Genomic DNA, 19,283 nt, shown 5'->3' on the forward strand with positions numbered 1-19,283 from the left:
AACAGACTTTGTAAACCTGAATTAGAAATTTTACCCAAGATAATAGAAAAGAGAAAAGAGAAGAGAAAAACAAAAACAAACTTGCAAGAAACTGAATATATAAGAAATCTAAAAACACATCATAAGAAAACAACCAAAAATTTGACTCCAGACTTGCTCCTTCTGTGATACACCATGATTTGGGAGTGCCTATCTTACTGGACATTGTTCTTGGTAATTAAGTTGAAAACTACATTTGAAGATCTGAAGTCTGTTTACAAAAATGTTTCTTTTTTTAATTTTCTTTTTTTTTTTCCAACAGTATATAGTTCTTTGATGTAACTTATTTCTGGATTAGGTACCATAGAGTCTTTGTGTTTTAAATGCAACTGATACAAATCCAAATAAATTTCAGCACCACACACTGAGCAACCGTAAATGCGTTCATTTCCATTTGATTTTCTTTGTGCAAAATGCTTGTTTTGGTGAGAACTATTTTACTTCTTGCGTCTTGAGCAACAGAACCAATCCACAATGCAGAGACAATGTGGTGGTTTTAGCTCTACCTAGAATCACCAGGGTACTTACTCATTTCTTGCTATGAGATATGGATTAGGAGAAGGGCAAAACAGGCTCAAAACTTAAAAGGAACAAAGAAAGTTTATTAACAGAACTACAAGCATAAGAAACCAGAATAAAACTTCCAGAAACCTTTTCTCCCCTTGCCCCCCCAACCTTTTCCTTTCCCAACTGACACCATAGAGACAAAACCTGGGATCTTAAAGCAGTACCAATTATACAATAGTCTTTTCATCAGTCTCTATGGGAGAGGAGTTTTCTCTTGTCATTCCATGGAGAGTTCTCCACAAGAAAAACAGTTTCCTGTGGCTTTTCATTTCCATGTCTGACAGCCGCCCAGAAGAAACTCTGCCATCATGTTTTCCTTCCATTTTCACATCACTCTAAGGTGTGTTCATGGGCCATGTTCAAGGAGTATTATTTTAAGGATGAGTTATTCAAAGGCAAAGGTTCTCTTCATTTGTTTCTACGATCATCTCTGGGAACAGAGGTTTTCTCCTTTTCTCCCTCGGGGCAAAGGGTCTTCATCAACTCTCACTTCTCAATCTCTGTTCCAGCATCTCATGGGATTACAGCTACTCCACTGTCTGCTTAGCTTCATCAACGGATACCTTTGCTCAGATTCACAGTTTGAATAGCTCATTCCCCCCAGTATTCTTTCATGAATTAAAGGAGTCATTCAAAACATTATTGTCCATCTCCATGGCCTTCCCAAAAGAGTATTTCAGCTTATTAAAGCATCTCCTCATTCTCCTTCTATCTGAGGCTGACTCCTTCCTTTACTGACCCTGATGTTTCACGTTGTCTCTTTACATGTTGATCACTCTCACTTGCCTCTCTCTGTAGAGGGAATTAAGTCTGCAGGTCTCATCTGGGTAGTGAAAAGGTTAAATCTTGCCCAGATATTGTAGATGCTCATGTGATCTCTGCTGGGGCAGTGGCTGGGGCTGTTTGTGATGGAGGATTTTTCAGTGGCTGTGCTAGGGGAGGGTGGCGAGCATCTCAGCAGCCATGCTAGCACTCAGAGGCAGCACGCTGTGGGCCGACAGCTTCCCCTCCCCCTACCTGGCAGTTTCTGGTGAAACCCAGCAGTGGCAGAATTTCAGCTGAGCCAGGGGCTGGCCTAGCCTGGCAGCGCCACTGTACAGGGTTCAGCAGGCTTCCCGAGGGGGCTCAGCCCGTCTGGAAAGGGGCTCCTGACACCCCACAGTCTCCATCCCCTGCTCGAGAGCTGCTGGGCTCTGGCCCAGCCCCGCTCCTTCCCAGGCTGCATAGGCCGCAGGGGAGCGGGCCAGCCACACCAGAGCTCTGTTACCTTTCAAGGCCGGAAAGAAAAAGGCGCAAAGTTCCTGGGTTTCGGGTTTGAAAACTGGTATTCACAAAGTGATCTCACTTTTCAGTGGTCCAAAATGCTGTCAGTTCTCAGAAATGGCCAGCTATTGGCCTGATCTCAAGCAGAGAAGAAACTCCCAGCAGCCTCTCTCAGATAAATCACTTCTGTGGATGTTTCCCACTTTTTTTCCTAAATGCTAGACTATCACAGAGAGCTTAATTCAAACAGCACTTCTTTATTTACTCTGCCCTGATAAAACAGATTTTCCAAGAATCAGTTGTCTGTGCCCACATCCCAGGGACTCTTCTACCCAACACAGTTCCAAGGCAGAACACGTGTCCTGTGTTTGTTTCTGTGTTGCTCCTGAGGTACAGCCTTGTTTCATCAACACTAATCTCCCTCTAGCCACAGACTTCACAATTGCCAGGCAGCCCTTTCATTTCATACCTGCTCTGTGCAAGCTAGCATCTAGCTAATTAAATAAAAATAAAATAAAAATATATAAATAAAAACCTGCTGATTTTGCACCTACACAAAGACACGAAGTTATGGTGCTGAGGAGAGCAGGAGAAAAGCCTGTGTGCAGTCCTTTGCCATTTACCAATTCAAAACAGTCTGAGGGAAATGATGCCCTGCTCTATGCAAAGAACCATTTGATGTGTTACTTTGCTCTTCTGACATTAAAATCAGTCACTCTTCCCCCAAAATGCCACTGTTGCCCTCCTTTCAGGTGTTGTTCTTCCACTATTAATAAGTGGCAAGAGAGATCAGCTAATAAAAATAATTGAACATTTCACTTAGAGACTTATTTTTTTCTGGCCCTTTGAGTATGTGAAAAAAGCCAGAGGGTCCTTGGGGAAGTGAGGTTTGCAAGCGAGTTTAGCAGCACTAAGACTGCTGTAAGCAGCATTTGCACGACACAATGTATGCACATGCAAAAAGTATCGTTAATGTCAACATCACATTCACAACATGGAACTGTGTGTGAAGGGACAGAATGAGGACTTGTCTTGTGCATCAAGGTAGGGTTGGTAAACAGCTCAAACCTACCCATCAGCCAGGGAGGTAACACTGTGCTGCTCAAAGTAAAGTTAGCTCCTGAGCTACTTCAGGGGATGTGGAATTAATTAGTTTACAGCATTGCCTACTGGCTAAATTGAGGATTTACCTAAATTAAAATTAACACAAAAGAAGGTTTAGCAGGACTTAATTAGCAGGTGAATGAAACAGAGCTAGGCCATGTGTCTCTGTGCTATCCAAGCTCTGACACCAATGACAGCAGTCTAATTGCAGCAGCCTTAGGCTTGAGTTCCCTTGCTCCTCAGCAGGAGCAGCAGTAGAGGCACTGCAAGGCACAGGTCCAATTTGCTCTCCACATTGCCATGCACTGCCTGCAACTTTACCCCCAAATCCCCTGAAACCTCTTGACTTCCATAATAACTCAAACGTGTGCTTTCTTTGAACAAAGTGCTCAAAGTGTTGATATACTGATGTGGTGAGTCAGGACTAGGGCCTCTTTGTGAGTTACCACAACTACTGCCCCAGGTCCTTTAAGAGGCAGCATTCAGAGAATGGAATTGATCCAAAGGTAGATCATAATAAATATATTCAGGAAAACTTATAAGTTCATTAAGTGAAATGAATGGGAGTGTTTTATATTTCTCTAAATTGGGTGTGAGGGGAATGAGGAGTGGCTGAGGGCACTTGGTGTGTTTGGCTGGAGAAGAGCAGACTGAGGTCAGAGCTCACAGCAGTTCTGCAACTTCCTCATGAGGGAAAGAGGAGGGACAGGCCCTGATCTCTGCTCTTTGTGACCAGGGTCAGGACCCAGGGAGCGGCTGGAGCTGTCAGGGGAGGGTTAGCGTGGATATCAGGAAAAGGTTCTTCCCCCTGAGGGTGCTGGGGCACTGAACAGGCTCCCCAGGGAATGGTCACGGCCCCAAGACTGCCAGAGCTCCAAGAGCTTTTGGACAACACTCTCAGGGATGCACAGGGTGGGATTGTTGGCATGTCTGTGCAGGGCCAAGAGGTGGACTGATCCTGATGGATCCCTTTAAACTCAGCTTATTCTGTGATTCTGAGGTACTTCATCCCTTTTCAAGCTTTTATGGACTGTTATTCTATTACCTTTTCCTGATGAATAGAAAAACTTCCACTGGGCCTCACTGCTCAGAAGAATCGGTGAATGGTGACAGATCCCCTCCCAACTTGAGACTGAACTGCTGTGGACAAAATGTAAACATGAAAAAAAAGTTGGGACAGTAAAAACAAAATCCTACATGGATTTTGTATGAATTCCTACATCCATAAACAGGTGTGCAACTCTATCCTCAGTTAAAAGTGACATCCCTGAAAAGACTATCTCCTTGTTTAATACAAGAGTAGCCATAACTAGTCCAGATACATTCCAATTTAGGCCAGAAACTTATCTGCAAAGCATGCAAACAATCAGGAAAAATGTGGTACTTTCCAGAATGTTCTTCAAACCTCTGAGTACATTTTGGCCAAAAACTTTTACAACAATTTACTGTGAGGATCTCTGACTACTAATGATAGAAGATATATAGATAGTAGTATATAGTATCTATATATATTATAAATGTATAGGTAGTAGTCAGACTACTGCCTATTACTAATAATGACCACTGATTCATCTGATGTTCCTAATCCAATGTACATAATTCTGTGTGTACTTTTGCCCTATTTTCATTAATTTTCCAACATTACATTTGTCCTATTGATAATAGTTATGCCATGTCCTGCTGCTCACTGTGTCAGAGCTACACATTGACATGGAATGAACCACTAACACACATTGCGAAATAAAGATAAAATGCAGTTGGGTATTTCCTACACATGAAATAGGAGGAAGACTCCAAGGTTCAGAACCAGAACTGTATCAAGTGTCAGACTCATGAAACATGTGGCCAAGGCCTTTTTTAAGTGTTCTGAGGTTCATTAAATGACTGTAACCTATGTCCAACCTTGGAAATCCATGAGCTGCAAATGTGCTGAGGCCATAGAAAAACTGGAAAGCACCACCAAATACAACATGGTAAATTTATATTCCTCAGGCACCTGATTTTGCTCACTGCTAGAGTCTTCAGTGGCCTTTCCACGGCTTCCTGTCCTTAATTTTACACATATTTTAATACAACTCCCTTCAGTCCAAAGTGAAGAATCCTTCCTCCAAAGTGAAGAATTCTGAATTGGCTACTGCTGCCACTGAACCTGATTCCTTTCTTCATCCATTTTATCCTCCCAAAAACCTTTGGAATGCTACAGACTTTTCAACACAAACAAAACATGCAGTATTCAAGACATATACAAACCACTGCATTATAGTGGATTAATTCTTTTTATCCTATTTGCTATTTGTTCTTTTTCTAATAATTCCTTTTTCAACTGCTAGCACACACTCCAAACCACTAGATACTTATCTGAGTTATAACTGCTCCGTGAAAATGGGTATTTTAATTAGGATTGTTTTTCAGTTAAGTCCAGCTTATTTTATATGTATCTTCTCAGTTTCACCAGTCCCTCTATTTACTAAATTGAATAATTCGTTATCATTACCTTCACACTGCTCACTGCTCATTTGCTTTCATGCCTCCCCCAGAGCAGGGGGGTTACTCTATTAAACCAGAGCCACATCCATAAACATATCTAGTATCAGACATGGGGATAGACCAACCTGTCTCAGAATGAAACAAACCCACCATCCAAAGATTTTTTTCGGACAACTGTATTACTGATAAGTTTTTCTAACCCATTTATGCATCAGGTTCACACATAATGGTGTTTTTTCTTCTGGACAGCATTACTGCTCTTGTAATGGTAACAGTTAGGAAGATTGGTCCTGCTGGCTGGAACTAGACTCATGTAGACTTATTTCTGGAAACAGTAAATAGTGTTTTAATACCACACTAACAGAAAAAAAAATATAATTAAAACAAAAAACCTTTCCCCCCCCAGGCTCTGGAAAAAATAGTTAGCTAAAATGTGTTTAAAAGTTAAAAGGTTTCAAAGTCTTAAAAACTTGAAATCTGCAAGTATTAAAACATATGATGACTTCAAAAGGGTGAGATATATGTGATTCATATTGATTTGAAAGGACTTAAGGCCAGAACTTGTTGCATTACCTAACAGGAGCTGGAGAGGAAGATAAACTGAATAGAAGAAAGAGCAGATAAAAATAAATAAATGGAGTCAGAAGTAGGTGAAGGTGTGCATGTGATTAATTTGGGCATTAAATCTGTCCACCTTTGCCATCATAAATCGTTTGTGTGGCACATGAACTTGGGAGTGTATGATTTGCAGTGCAGAAATTCAGCACAAGCCAGCCCATAACCATTCTCTGCTTAAAAGACTAGATAAATCTGTTTATTTAAAATAAAATTTGAGGTAATCAGCTATTTTTTGTAATAGATTATTACAAATATTTACATAAGTTCCTTTTTTTTTCCTTTTCACATAATCATGACTGAACAGCCCACATTACCTAAGATCTTCTTTAGAATACTTTAGGTTAATTAAAGCAAAAAAACCAAGCACTCACATGGCCAAAATATGATCTCAAAATTAGCTTAGAATTACAAAAGTGACCACTGAAAGATACTCTGAATGAGTAATGCCCCTCTAATCAAAGGCAGTTGTGGTGTCACATGTACTGGAGCAGGCCTTGGAAAAATATTCTACATATTTGAACCTTTCCTGTGACTTAGGATTTCACCTCTAAAGTGACAGACTTACCCTCACTGTCTCTGCCTCTCTGACCCCTAAATCCTTCATATGATTGAGGCTCTTCTATAAAATCAAGAGGAGTAATTAAGGCATCCCTCTTCCTACTCTGTAATTAGGCTTTCCACTACAATGTGGGCAATACAAATCTGAACCTTTTAGGCAGCAGATCCTGCATATCCTGTATCTTTTTTGGTAAACAGTCTCTAGAGCTTTTATCCTTCATATTCTTCCCAATGTAAGATTATACCATGTTCTCCTAAACAAGAATCCATCGAAGTGAAAACACTGATGTCCAAAATGCAGCTCTCCTCTCATCAAAGTCCATGGGATTTATCCAGCACAGGAACCCTATGGCGTGACTGAAAGGAGACACTTAAATTTAGGTGACTTAGAGCTGATTAGTACAGTAAACTGTAGATAGGCAGTAAATAATTTCAGTTCAACATTTTGCTTTGTGAAAGGAAGTAAATACAAAGTTTATCTGAGGTCAATGTATCAGGTGATATACTGGGAGTATAACTATTTACACAATACAATATTTAGCAGAGAAGCAAAATAAAATAACAAGCAATTATCATTTATGTAACTTGTAATTGCCTGTGTACCATAGGTATTTGTATTTTTTAGCATACCCCAAACCAGAATTTGACTCTGATACATATTATTGTATTTGTAATGTACAATACAAATCCTATTTTCAATAAATACAAGCATGTGAGCTTTAACATGCTAAAAGTACTCTGTTTATATATTTTATATAAACCCACATCAACCATGGTTTGGTGTTTCCTTTTTTTTTTTAAACAGCAGCTACTTTTCATACAATAAACATAAAGACTTTAATTTGGCTTTAATTCACTTGATGTTGCAATAAAGTCTTCATAGAAAGAAACTGAGTTTCTGCAAAGATCTCAAAGACAACAGGAAATTTAACTCCAAATTTGGCAAAATATTAAGTTAGGCACTTCAATAAAACCCAAAATAAACAGATTCCAAGAGGCACAATTCCAAATGTGATTTAATTATTTATAAGCTCAAAACTGAACACATGCTAAAGTGCTTTTTTAAACAAATATTTTTGTGTTGTATTTTAAAAATAGGGAAGGAAGTTTTATTGATAGTATTTTAAACCTGACATCTCCAGCATATGTTAAAACTCTTCCTTGCTAAGGACAAAGCCTGTAAAATGTAATCCCACAACCACAACACCATGCATTTCATAAAAGAAATGCAAACCACATGAGCAAAACTGACAGAAGTTTTGGTTTTTCTAAGCCTGAATTACAAATCTTCAAGTCATGCAAAATCATTGATCCCTGAAAACATTCAGATTATGAAATAAAGATGCATCGTTCCTGCAGGACAGGTGTGATGATTAAGAGTAGATTTCCAGGGAACTCTCTTTTGTAGCATTCCTCCCATTGCACTTCAATGGCTTTTAAAATCATCATGGAGATGATCGTATTTTCAGCATATAATCATGAATGTGAGACCTGGAATTAGAGGGAGACACCTTTTTTACTCTACTGTGCTGTAAAGTTTGAAAGGTAAGCATTCCTTTGGGATATGGATGCAATGAGGAAGAAAAGCAGGATTGACCAATGGCATTACTCCTTTTCCATCAGTTCCTTATTTCCTTTCCTGCTGTTTTCATTTCTTCCCATTTCCTTCCCTGCTGAGCTGATTTCTTCCAGTTGCTTCCTTGCAGAGTTCACTTTCTCTAAGAGCAGGAATATGTGTTCTGCAAACTCCCGCACAGCTCCACAGCCACCTCTGCTCTTACAGATGTAACCAGCAGCCTTCTGCGCCGCAGCACAGGCATCAGCAGGCACACCACTCATGCCTGCCTGCTTCAGGCACTCCACCTCTGACTCCTCATTTCCTAGGGAGAAAGATGACAGGCAAGGCCAAATGTCACAGAAGGGAAATAATCAGTATTTTTCTCAGTGTTTTTCTGTGAAAGCATTGATCTGATTTTTGAAATTTGTTTTTTGTGTTTTTTTTGTCACAATGTTCATCTCAGAAGCTCAACAGCACTTTGCACGTGCATGTCAGTTGTTGGAAAATTTTGGTGATCCATATAAATGCTGATCACACTTCACAATCTTTAGGCAAGAGAACAGTGCTTCTAAGAGCAGTAAAATTATGTCAGCAGCTGAATAAGCATTGGCAGGACTCTGCACTTAACCTGTCACTGAAATACAGTTTAGCACAGAACCGCACAGCTTTCAGTTCTAATTCTGTCCATTTCTGATTACCATCTAGAACGTAATCTATACAATATCCCTCTGAAATGAACTAGAATCAGTTCAAAATTGTCAGCTCTAAGTATATGCTTATCAACATTTTGAAATCAAAATGTTTCCTAAAAACAAAAGCTTTTCTATATCCCACTGGAAAACCAGTGAAGACTTCCCTTACCAAATTACACAGATTCATCAATGTCTGTAACATTTAGATTGTACCCTAACAGGCCTAAAAATACCTACTTTTGATGACTGTGTGCTGCAATGTGCACAGCAATCCCATCAAATTTGGTGTATTTACAAAGAGAAAAGTGGTTTTAATCTCAGCAGTAGTACAAAAATTCTATTTGTCTATACTATTTAAATTAAATAAACCAAAAGAAAAGGAACTTACCTAAGTAAGCCACCTCTTTCCAGCTCAAGCCCATGTCTTCCTGCCAATCCTTCAGAACCTGCAGTTTATTTGTTACATTGACTTTTGCTACACATCCCAGCTGCATGGCTGACAGTGTTTTTGAGCAGTCTCTGTCAGAGATGAGTCGAACCTATTGAAATAAAATTAAGAGTAAGTTCTACATCTGAAGAAATACAAAGAGATATAAGTTGATTTACTGTTACAAAATAAAGCAGTTTTGCTTGTAGAACCTCTCTCAGGTACCAGAAAAGCATTGAATGATTGATTTTCAGAACTCAGAGCAGAAGTGATTAGCATCCAAAACCAAACAGTCTTGAGGTTTCTTTAGGAAAGTGAAATGCCTTTCTGCAGCCCTCCCTGATGTTCAAAAACAATTTACATTTTTCTTTTGAAATGCAACATGCACTAAATATCACAGTATGGTGGCATATGGACTGTCTAGTGCAGTATGTTCTTAGTAAGTTACAGGGTGGAATGAGAAAATTCCCAAGAAAGATTTCTGAAATATTTGGCAAAGCAGAACATGAAGTTTTTTCCTTGCCCCTCTATTTAATACCGTAATTTTATTTATAGCAGCATTTTAGAGCATCAAACCAACACTACACAGACTGAAGCAGCACAGCACATTTATCTCTGGAAGTTAATTCCAAGTATGAAGTTTCAGGAATTATGCACAAGGTAAGCTAAAACCAGAAGATAATTGCAGCAGGGTTTTTAGAAATCTCAGATGCAAATCCTTCAGGTTTTCTGTCAAAGATGTAGACAAGCTTATCTTCCCTAATTGCTTTTAAATACAAACAAATGCTTGGCACTGATTTTAAGTACAGAAGGAAGAGAAGTGGAGCACAAGGCATGATTGTATCAGCAACATATACTAGAAATAAAGTGCAGCACAAAGACCTAGAGGCTTTTAATGAAACATTCCAAGTCAAAGAAGGTATGGAAATGGGCTCCTACAGGTAACAAAACAGTGATTACAAGCTTCCTAACCCTCTGGCTTCCCAGAAAATGAAGCTGAGGGACTGCTGAAAAAACATCTACTTGATTCCACAGGAGTGGGCTCTGGGGTGACCTAAATGCAGCCTTCCAGTGCCTGAAGGGAGCCCACAGGAAAGATGGAGAGAGATACTTTATAAGGGCCTGAAGTGACAGAACAAGGGGGAATAGCTTCACACTGGCAGAAAGGAGGTATGAGGAAGAAATTCTTTGCTGGGGAGGGTGGGTGGGGAGACCCTGGCACAGGTTGCCCAGATAAGCTGTGGATGCCTCATCCCTGGAAGTGATCAAGGCCAGACTGGATGGGGCTCTGAGCAACCTGGGATAGCAGAAGGTGTCCCTGCTCTGGCAGAGGGATTAAAACAAGATAATTTTTAAGGTTCAGCCCAGGCATGATTCAGTGAAATGGAGAAAGAGCTGGAATTACTGTGATTGAGAACTTTCTCAAAACGCTTATTTTCCTCTGAGGGTTCTGGGGATAACATTTGTCCCAACCAATATATTATGCTGCTTGATCACAAGTACTGTGAAAAAACCTTGACTTCTATGCTGCAAGAATATAATTTTTTAGAATCTTTTCATGTGCAGGTTACATGAGACATGTAAAGAGCCTACATGTTCTTCAGAACAGCACTTACCTGGATTCCTCTTTTCTTTAACAGATCAATGCCAACAGTATCTCTGTAATCATAGGAGACCATTTCCTTGTGATCTTCTGTCACATAAATGCGACCATCGGTCAGGCATCCATCAATACTGCAAACCAAGAGCTTCACCTCTTTTAGTGGCTCTTTGCCAAAATATCCAAAGCTAGACAAAGAAATTATCTTTTTAGGATGGAAGGTTTTGCACACTCCAAAACCCCAAATATTTCCCATACAGCTGTAACCTTCAGACAGAAGGGTCAGCTTCGAAATTCTTTTCCAATGTTTTTTCTCATCATCATCATTCTCCAGCTACACTGTTCCTCTTCAAAGAAAGGAATAGAACCATCCAAAAGATAGCTCATTTAAGTCATCAATTTAAAAATTAGGATGAAAAAGACACAGAAAATATACTCCATTCTCAACCATTATTTCCTTAGAGCAGCTGCAAAGAAAAGGCAGCTGGTGAGGTGGAATCAGCTCATGCCCTCTACACAAACACTCCCATTCCTGGGCATCAGTTACAGTGGTCAGGAACATGGATATCTGGGGCACCTCAGCTGGGAAAGCCAGAGATGATGCTAACATCTCACTGTTGAGGTATAGTGGGGCTTACACTCTTCACCAAACTGAACTTTAAGGAAAAAAAAAAATATCAAAATCCACCATGTAACAAAGGTAATGTGGTTGATTTCAACAGAGATAGGAAAAAATGCTGCACAGAAATAAAACCACCCAATTCTCTATGATCTCCATTGCTTACATTCCATACATCATGAATTCCATACATTATGCATCAAAGAAATAAGGGAATAAAAAGAGCTTTTACCTCAACACTCTCTGCTCTGCAATAGGCCAATCAATGTCTATATCAATATCCACACTGTGCTCTGCACGCATTTCGTAATAGGCCATTTTACCACCCTGAAGGAAATAAAACCCATGCAAAATTTCTGCTTGGGTCAACACAAACACAAAACTATGATTTAGCACCATGCAATGAAAGCCAGGTGCCTGGTTACACAGTGGCCACCATGGCTTATATGAAAGTGAACCATCAATTACGTTTTTGCCAGTTACACAGAACCATTTGAAGGAACCTTCTGCAGGGTTAATAACTATTTCCATTTTACAACTAGAGAAAAGTGTGCAAGATGTTATCCATTATAGCAATTACATCACACTAATTCCACTAGATCTTTTAATCAGGCAAACAGTAATACCTTCAGGATTTGCTTAGGAAGACTATGATTATTATTTGCTTACTGTTACTTAATTTCCAATGAGAAAATATCCATCACACCCCAGTGTCGTTCTGTATCATTACATTGGGATGTAAACAGATTGGGAAAGGGAAAAAGACTGTTACAGTAAAAAATTGGCATAAGATTAAACTGGCTGAAAATACAAATTTACAGATTATGACAAGGCTCTGACACTGCATGAAGCTCAGTTTCACACCCTTAGTGGCAGGAAGGTTAATTAGGATACACTGGTGAACTCATGCAAAACTCAATTCAGTATTGTATTGGTTTAGGGTTATAGGTATATAATACATTTATTTGCATAAATTTATTTGCTATGGAGGATGCTGTTACTGGAACTGTTTTAGCTACAACTAGCCCTGCTAAGTTACAAATAATTAGCAGACTGTTCTGAGGTCAGAGTGCTGTTATTTCACACTGACTGCATCAGAAATCAAAACAGAGTATTGAATTCAGAGCCCTATACAGCAAGAGTAGATGTATTATTCTAAAGAGCATGAAAAACCAAAAGCACTGACCTGCAAATAGCCTTTCTCAATCAGATGTCTCTTGGCAAAATAAAATGAGCCATTTTCATAGAGCTCCCCAGGCCAGTCTTGCCTCCGGTACCGCTTTGCTGGATTCAGGTTTTGGGGTTCTGTCATCTTTTTTTCTGTTAACAGAGGAAAAAAAAAGACAAAATAAGCTTTAAATAATCCCTGTTCAGTGTCACTTAAGATCCTAAATAACTTTCTGTTGAAAAATTAAGGGCATAATTCAGACACCAACTTCTCTCATTATTGCCTCTTGTTGCTTAACTTTATGAAGAATCACAGAATGGTTTGGGTTGGAAGGGACCTTAAAGATGATGGGCAGGGACATCTTCCACTATCCCGGGTTGCTCAGAGCCCCATCCAGCCTGGCCTGGAACACTTCTAGGGATGCAGCATCCACAACTTCTCTAGGGGATCACTGAATTGCTTCTCTTTCTTGGAACTGTGGATAAACTGGAGGACTACTCTGTATGCCTAGCAGTGGAAAAGGAAATTTTTCATTACCACTTTAGGAAAAAAAAGACAAACCAACTCAACAAAAATAACAACAAAAACCCAAGAGGTTATTTGCTTCAAAACTGGTTCCTACAAGGAGTAGGAGGGACATTCTTCCAGACTGTCCTTGCCAATGTGGAAGAAATACTATTCCTGTACTCCCTCTCCCAGTGCACACAGGAATCCCTGACTGCAACTGATACTTGAAAGGACCAACCTGAAATCTAGAAGGTGAAAAAAGAGCATACGTGAATAACTAATGCCTGTGAAAACACCCTGACACTTCTCCAAAATATATCTTATTTAAAGATATGCATTATGTTAATTCTTCATAAGTAGTTTAATCAGTGTCCACAAATAAACAAGCAGCTGGCTGCACAAATACCATCCCAGAAGATCCCATATTATTACCAATGACAGTTGTGCATGCAGCAGAAACTGAACCAGGGACCAGAGACTTTTGTCCTTAAGCCCTTTCAATCCAGATGCACAAAGCGGCTAAAATTCACCAGTCTCATGATCCAGTAACCATGGAAAAGTTAAGAGGGCATTCTCAAACACCCACAACATCCTGAGGCTTTAGTAGATATACACACACCTTGTGCTTCATAACTAACTAAAGCTTTGTGCTCACTGAAGTAAACATTTCCAGTTGGAGAGAGACACCTTCCTCTTTCAGTGTTTATCAATATTAAACCTTAATACAGAAGAAGCAACAGAACTACACAGAAAAAAAAACAACCCATGAAATTCTTTTAGCATGATTGGTACTCCAAAGCCAAATGGAAAAATAAAAAGAAGAAAAAACATTGTATAATGCTGCTGCGAATCACTGTCACCTGAAACACCACACTCCTGAAAGGCCATTTGCATTTATCCTTAAGCTGCTCATGTTGGCACAATGTGTTTCCAGCTCTCCTCAGTCCTTGCAGTTGAATGATTCCTCATATCTCACCACATTAAAAACATTTTGATGTCATTTTATGCTGAAGTAATTACATTACTTTATGCCTTGAGGCGTTCTGGCATACAACCACTTCAGGAAGCCACATGTCACATCCGCATGAGATTCAGTCTTTCACATTTGTCCCTTCCAGCATCTCAAGATGTGCATGTGGCTTCCTAAACTGCAATCCACAGAATCCTGAAATTGCTACCCATGCTTTTTATAGTCCTCTTATATTGTACAGTGTCACTTATTTCTCCTCTTATGAGGAACAATGACAGTGTTCAAGTGTTTGTTCTAAACAAAGGCTTAGCTTTTATTCCAACTTATCTCTCAGATCAAGCTTCATTTATTACACGTGCTCTTTTACAGCATGATGCTTTGTAAACTCACAAAAAACAAATTCATCTGAAGCAATTTATATCTCAACAGAGTAACTGTAATGCCTGAGTAACTTTCATTAAAAAGCAAACAAAAAAAATCCCAAGAAGCAAACTCAACCCAAAACTCCAGTATGACGACATCTGAAATAACCATTTTTAAAGATGAAGAAAAAATTTCTGCTTTAACCATAGAAAGAAAGCCAACATATATAATGTATGGAATAGCTCTTTGTACCAGGACAAAAGGTGCTTTATGGCTAAACCAAGGTACAGTCTTTATTTGTAAAATTTCAGCCTTTGGTCATCTTGGCCACTGTAGTTGAGAGGCATATTTTCTCTAGGAAAAACCAGTCACATTTTTCTGGATAAGCTAACCAACATGAGTTCAGCCCTCACGTCTCAAAGGCATTTTGCAAAGCAACACAAGTCAGCAGCCAAATTATCACAATGAAACAAAGCCTAAGTCTCCAGGCCAAGAGACTGTCATCCCATCCTCACCAAGATTTTATCTTGCATTATTGGTCATTTTTTAGCTACTGCATAGCTAACAAGCAGTTTTCTAGTTAGGACAACAGTGTCATGTCTGAATACACATGAATACCCACTAGTAAGAAGTTAACATATAAGGTTTTTTTGGAACTGTATCTTCAGCCTAGACAGGCTAATATAATTTTAATTTCTACAGAACAGTTACAGAAAGGCTGAGCAATGCTCAGTAATATCAAGACACCAGTGCTTGGAAGGAATTTCTAAGCCCTCACAAAACTCAGAGGGAACTCAATCCATGCCTCAGACATCACTTCCTAAAATAGCATAGGTATGAAAAGCAAGAATTTGAGGAGGGGGGAAAAAAAAAAGTGTAACTGTAACCAGAAACATCTAAATATTACCTCCTTTCTTTACCTCACTCCATCTGAATTGATGCCGCCTGACAACAGAGAAGACAGAATCAAACCCCTCCTTCTGGATCAGATCTGCTACTTTTATAAGGTCACTGGGATGCAAACAGGGAGATGTTGCTTGAATATTTCCTACAATATCAACCTCTAAAGAAAAATAAAGAGATATTTATGAAATAATTCATATCTTTAGTAACACAACTGCAAAGTGTGGTATGAGTAGGTACCACACAACAACAACAACAACAAAAATAAGAATCTTTCTAGATTTATATACTCAATGCTTTACTTATTTTTCTAAATAATAAGTGCATCATCCCTCTGGGGCTACAAAATAAAAGCTCAGCATATTTCATCCCTGATTTACCACGATGATGATTGAGAAACTCTGTGATGGCTTCTAGAGAAGTTGAGGAGTCTTGAGAGACTTCAGGGCTTCTGCGATGGACCTGAGCACCAAACTGCTTTGCAACCTTCTCGATCTCATCGTGGTCTGTGGAAACCCATATGCTGTTGGCAGACAGTAACAGAAATTAATACAAAGAATAAATCCCACCATTGTTCACTTGCCTGTTGTAACTTAACGTGAAAAAAACCCCCAGTTTGTTAATGTCTCTACTACACCTTGCAATGAAAGGAACTTGTTCTTGTATTTGTGTTAATAAAACTATCACAGTCAGCCCAACAAGCAGCTCTTAACAATGGGACTAAAACATACACATTCACCAGAGTGTAAAAGCTGAATCTTGAGTTGCATTCCATGCAGGAAGCTTAGGCAATAAAATTTAAAAGTACCACCAGAAAAATCCAGTGTCAGCACAAAGAATTTGTTAGGCCTGTTAACAGATCAATGAATTGTGAATGGGTTGGATGTAGCATTCAGAATCATGTAAGAGTTTAGTCTACAACAAGCAAAACCGCCACAAAGTTAAAAGATTAGCTTATACTGCAAGTGTGTTAAAATGCGTTAATTGGGTTCCGTACAATCCCAGAGAAGGAGCTGTTCAAATTCCATGTGCTTTGGCACAGAAAACTTCCAATACTGGTAATGCAAGATTGCGACTGTTCAGGTAAAATAAACATTTACAAAAGGAAGGGCTAATTCAGAATATCACGTGATGACAAACACTGAACAACTGTGAAGCCACTGCTGTCATCGTTGTGACAAAAAAGCATGAGAGGTGTAAAAACAAAAGCTATGGAAAGTCACCCTTCGTCTCTCACCAATGCTGGCATTCTCAGTGCACTGTCCACAGCAAATGGTACTGCAGTTATTACTTCCTCTCCCAAACTCATCGTGGGATGATCAGAAGAAAAATATGTGTGACAGCAACAGAAATGTCAAGTCACACCCACAAGAACAAATACACAAGAGGTGTTTTCCAGAAACTGCTTTGGGATGGTGAACTTAAATACACACTCCCCATTCAACCACCAAAGTTGTGTTGTGTAACAGGTACCCTGCACAAAGTTCCAAAAGGTGACCAGGCAAACCTGTCCACCTACTGCACCTGCCATGCCTCAAAGTCAGGCTGCACAACCCTGACTGGCTTCCTGTTGGGAAAATTCAGATGCCAAACAGAAGCCACAGCAGGTCATTCAGCAATATAGATTCACAATCATTAAGAAATTATCAGTAACCTCGGTCAGAAGTGTCCTTGTCTGTTTCTTTATTAAAAATAAAACAGTGCTGCACCCTCTACTTTTCAAATACAGCAAGAAACATTTTCCAGGCTACATAATGATAGAGCAGCTATGAGATACAAAGTGCTCTGGATCTAACTGGACTACACTTAATTTGCTTTGAGCATTATGCAGCAGGTTTGCACAGGGGACCTGCCCCTGTGTTATGCACTAAGCACATCCTAACCATGGCTTTAATTATCAGCAAATGTGTAGAAAATACTCAGTCTTGCTCCTGCAGAAAAACCTGTAATGCCTCTATTCTCAACACCAACAACACACGTGTTTCTATCTAGCTCTAATTATTGCTATCAAAGTTGCAGGCACTTGGGGACAAACCGAGCTTCTCTTCTGTGTTACATGGGCACACAAGATTCTCTCCTTCAACTTGACATTTGAATGAGACGGCTTCTGATGTGCTGTGTCCAGCTGTGAAGCCCTGACACCAAAATGGAAAACAGGAGCAAGTTCAGCAGGAGCCAGCACATTGACTGGGCCTGGAACCACACATATGCCAGGAGATGCTGACAGAGACATCTCAGCAAGGAGGTGATTTCACTGCTGTCTTCACTGCTGGGCAGGCAGAGAGAAAACAAGGAAGATTTTTTTGGGTGAATGCAGTTAAAGGAACAGAAGAGCTGTGGGGTCTCCTTGGAGATCCCAAGTTCATTGCATGCTGTCCTGAGTACCCAGATGACCATGAATCAGTCATCCTGTGCTTCAGCAGCTCACAGGAGATCATCTCCAGCCAGGCAGTCCCATTTAATGAGGATGTCTTAATAAAGCAAACCCATCAATATTTACAGGCAAACATCACCAGCTAGTCACCACCCAACCATGCATCAGAACAACTTTAATTTCAAATTACTATGTTGTAAGATTTTAATTCCTTTATTCCTCTGCGGCTCACCCTCAGCAGGAAGGGATAGCTGAGCTCCTGGCAGGGTGCTTGCCTTGCCTGACCCTTAACCTGGTGCCCCAGTAACTGCATCCCCTTGTCTTAAGTGAGGATCAATCCTGCCTCATTGGCAGAGTCACAGCATGGGTCAGACTGGAAGGAACCACAGCGGGTCATCTGTTCCCACCTCCTTGCTCTAGCAGGATCACCTGCCAGGTGAGCAAGTTGTACAGAATTCCATCCAGGCAGCTTTTGAGTATCTCCACGGAGGGAGATTCCACACACTCTCAGGGTTGCCTGTTCCAGTAAAGAAGCTCTTCCTAAAGTCCAGGTGGAACTTCCTGGGCATTGGTTCCTGCCCAGTTCCCGACGCTTCTCCTGTCCCATTGCTGGGCCCCACGGAGCAGAGCCTGATCCCTGCTCTAAGCCCTCCTTGCAGCCACTGACAGTCATCCCGAAGACCCTCTTGATGAAATGGCAGCTTCCCCCAACCCCTCCCTACGCCAGGGTCCCTCGGCACCTCCACCCCGAATCAGAACACGCCAGGGGAAGGGTAGACGGAAGCGGCGCATGCGCACCTGTGGAAGACGCCGGCGTCGATGGCAGCGCGCAGCACCCAGCCGATGAGCGGCACCCCCGCCAGCAGCTTGATGTTCTTCAGCGGGATCCCCTTGCTGCCGCCCCGCGCCAGCACCAGCGCGGCCAGATGGGGCTGCGCCCTCCCCTCGCCTGCATCCATGCCCGTGTCTCTGTCCCTGTCCCGCTCCGCTCCTCTCCCGCCGCGCCCTGCCACGCACGCGGACCGTCCCCCCGGGGCTTGCCGGGAAATGTAGTCCTGCGCTGCCGCGCATGCGTGTGCGCAGAGCGGCGGAAGGAGGCGGAGGGGACAGCGAAGGAGGCGCCATTTGGGGGACTCCGGGGTGTGGGGTGGAGAAATTGCCGCCTTTTAGGGAGGAGGGGGTGCTCTTCTGGCACAAGGTGGCCCACAAAGTCCGGTCTTCGTGGCTCCTTGGACCGTCCAACGCACCTACCTCTGTGGTGTGTATCTCTCTTGTCTAGAGGAAGACTGAGGGAATCTCATTAATGCATGCAAATATCTCAAAGGGTGCTAAGAGGGTGGTGCCGGACTCTTTCTAGTGACGGGACGGGGTGATGGACGGGGCCATAAACTAAACACAAGAGGCTCAGCATGAGAAAGAACTTCTGTACACTGAGGGTGGCAGAGCCCTGGAACAGCTGCCCAGAG

General features: G+C 41.0%; 1 protein-coding gene across 1 annotated transcript; it reads right to left on the bottom strand.

Annotated features, from left to right (window-relative positions):
• Positions 1-6,252: 6,252 nt before the first annotated feature.
• On the bottom strand, positions 6,253-18,845 carry CMAS (cytidine monophosphate N-acetylneuraminic acid synthetase). The gene is made up of 8 exons (XM_005534005.3): positions 18,616-18,845; positions 15,824-15,966; positions 15,448-15,603; positions 12,719-12,852; positions 11,765-11,859; positions 10,930-11,101; positions 9,275-9,425; positions 6,253-8,516 (listed from the first exon to the last, which is right to left on the bottom strand). The coding sequence occupies exons 1-8, from the start codon at positions 18,774-18,776 to the stop codon at positions 8,242-8,244; spliced, it is 1,287 nt and encodes a 428-aa protein (XP_005534062.1). The 5' UTR covers positions 18,777-18,845; the 3' UTR covers positions 6,253-8,241.
• Between the last annotated feature and the right edge of the window lie 438 nt (positions 18,846-19,283).

The sequence above is a fragment of the Pseudopodoces humilis genome, chromosome 5 (genome assembly GCF_049639895.1).
Source record: "Pseudopodoces humilis isolate 2021_Gansu_Grassland_sample_001 chromosome 5, ASM4963989v1, whole genome shotgun sequence".
Classification (NCBI taxonomy): Eukaryota; Metazoa; Chordata; class Aves; order Passeriformes; family Paridae; genus Pseudopodoces; species Pseudopodoces humilis.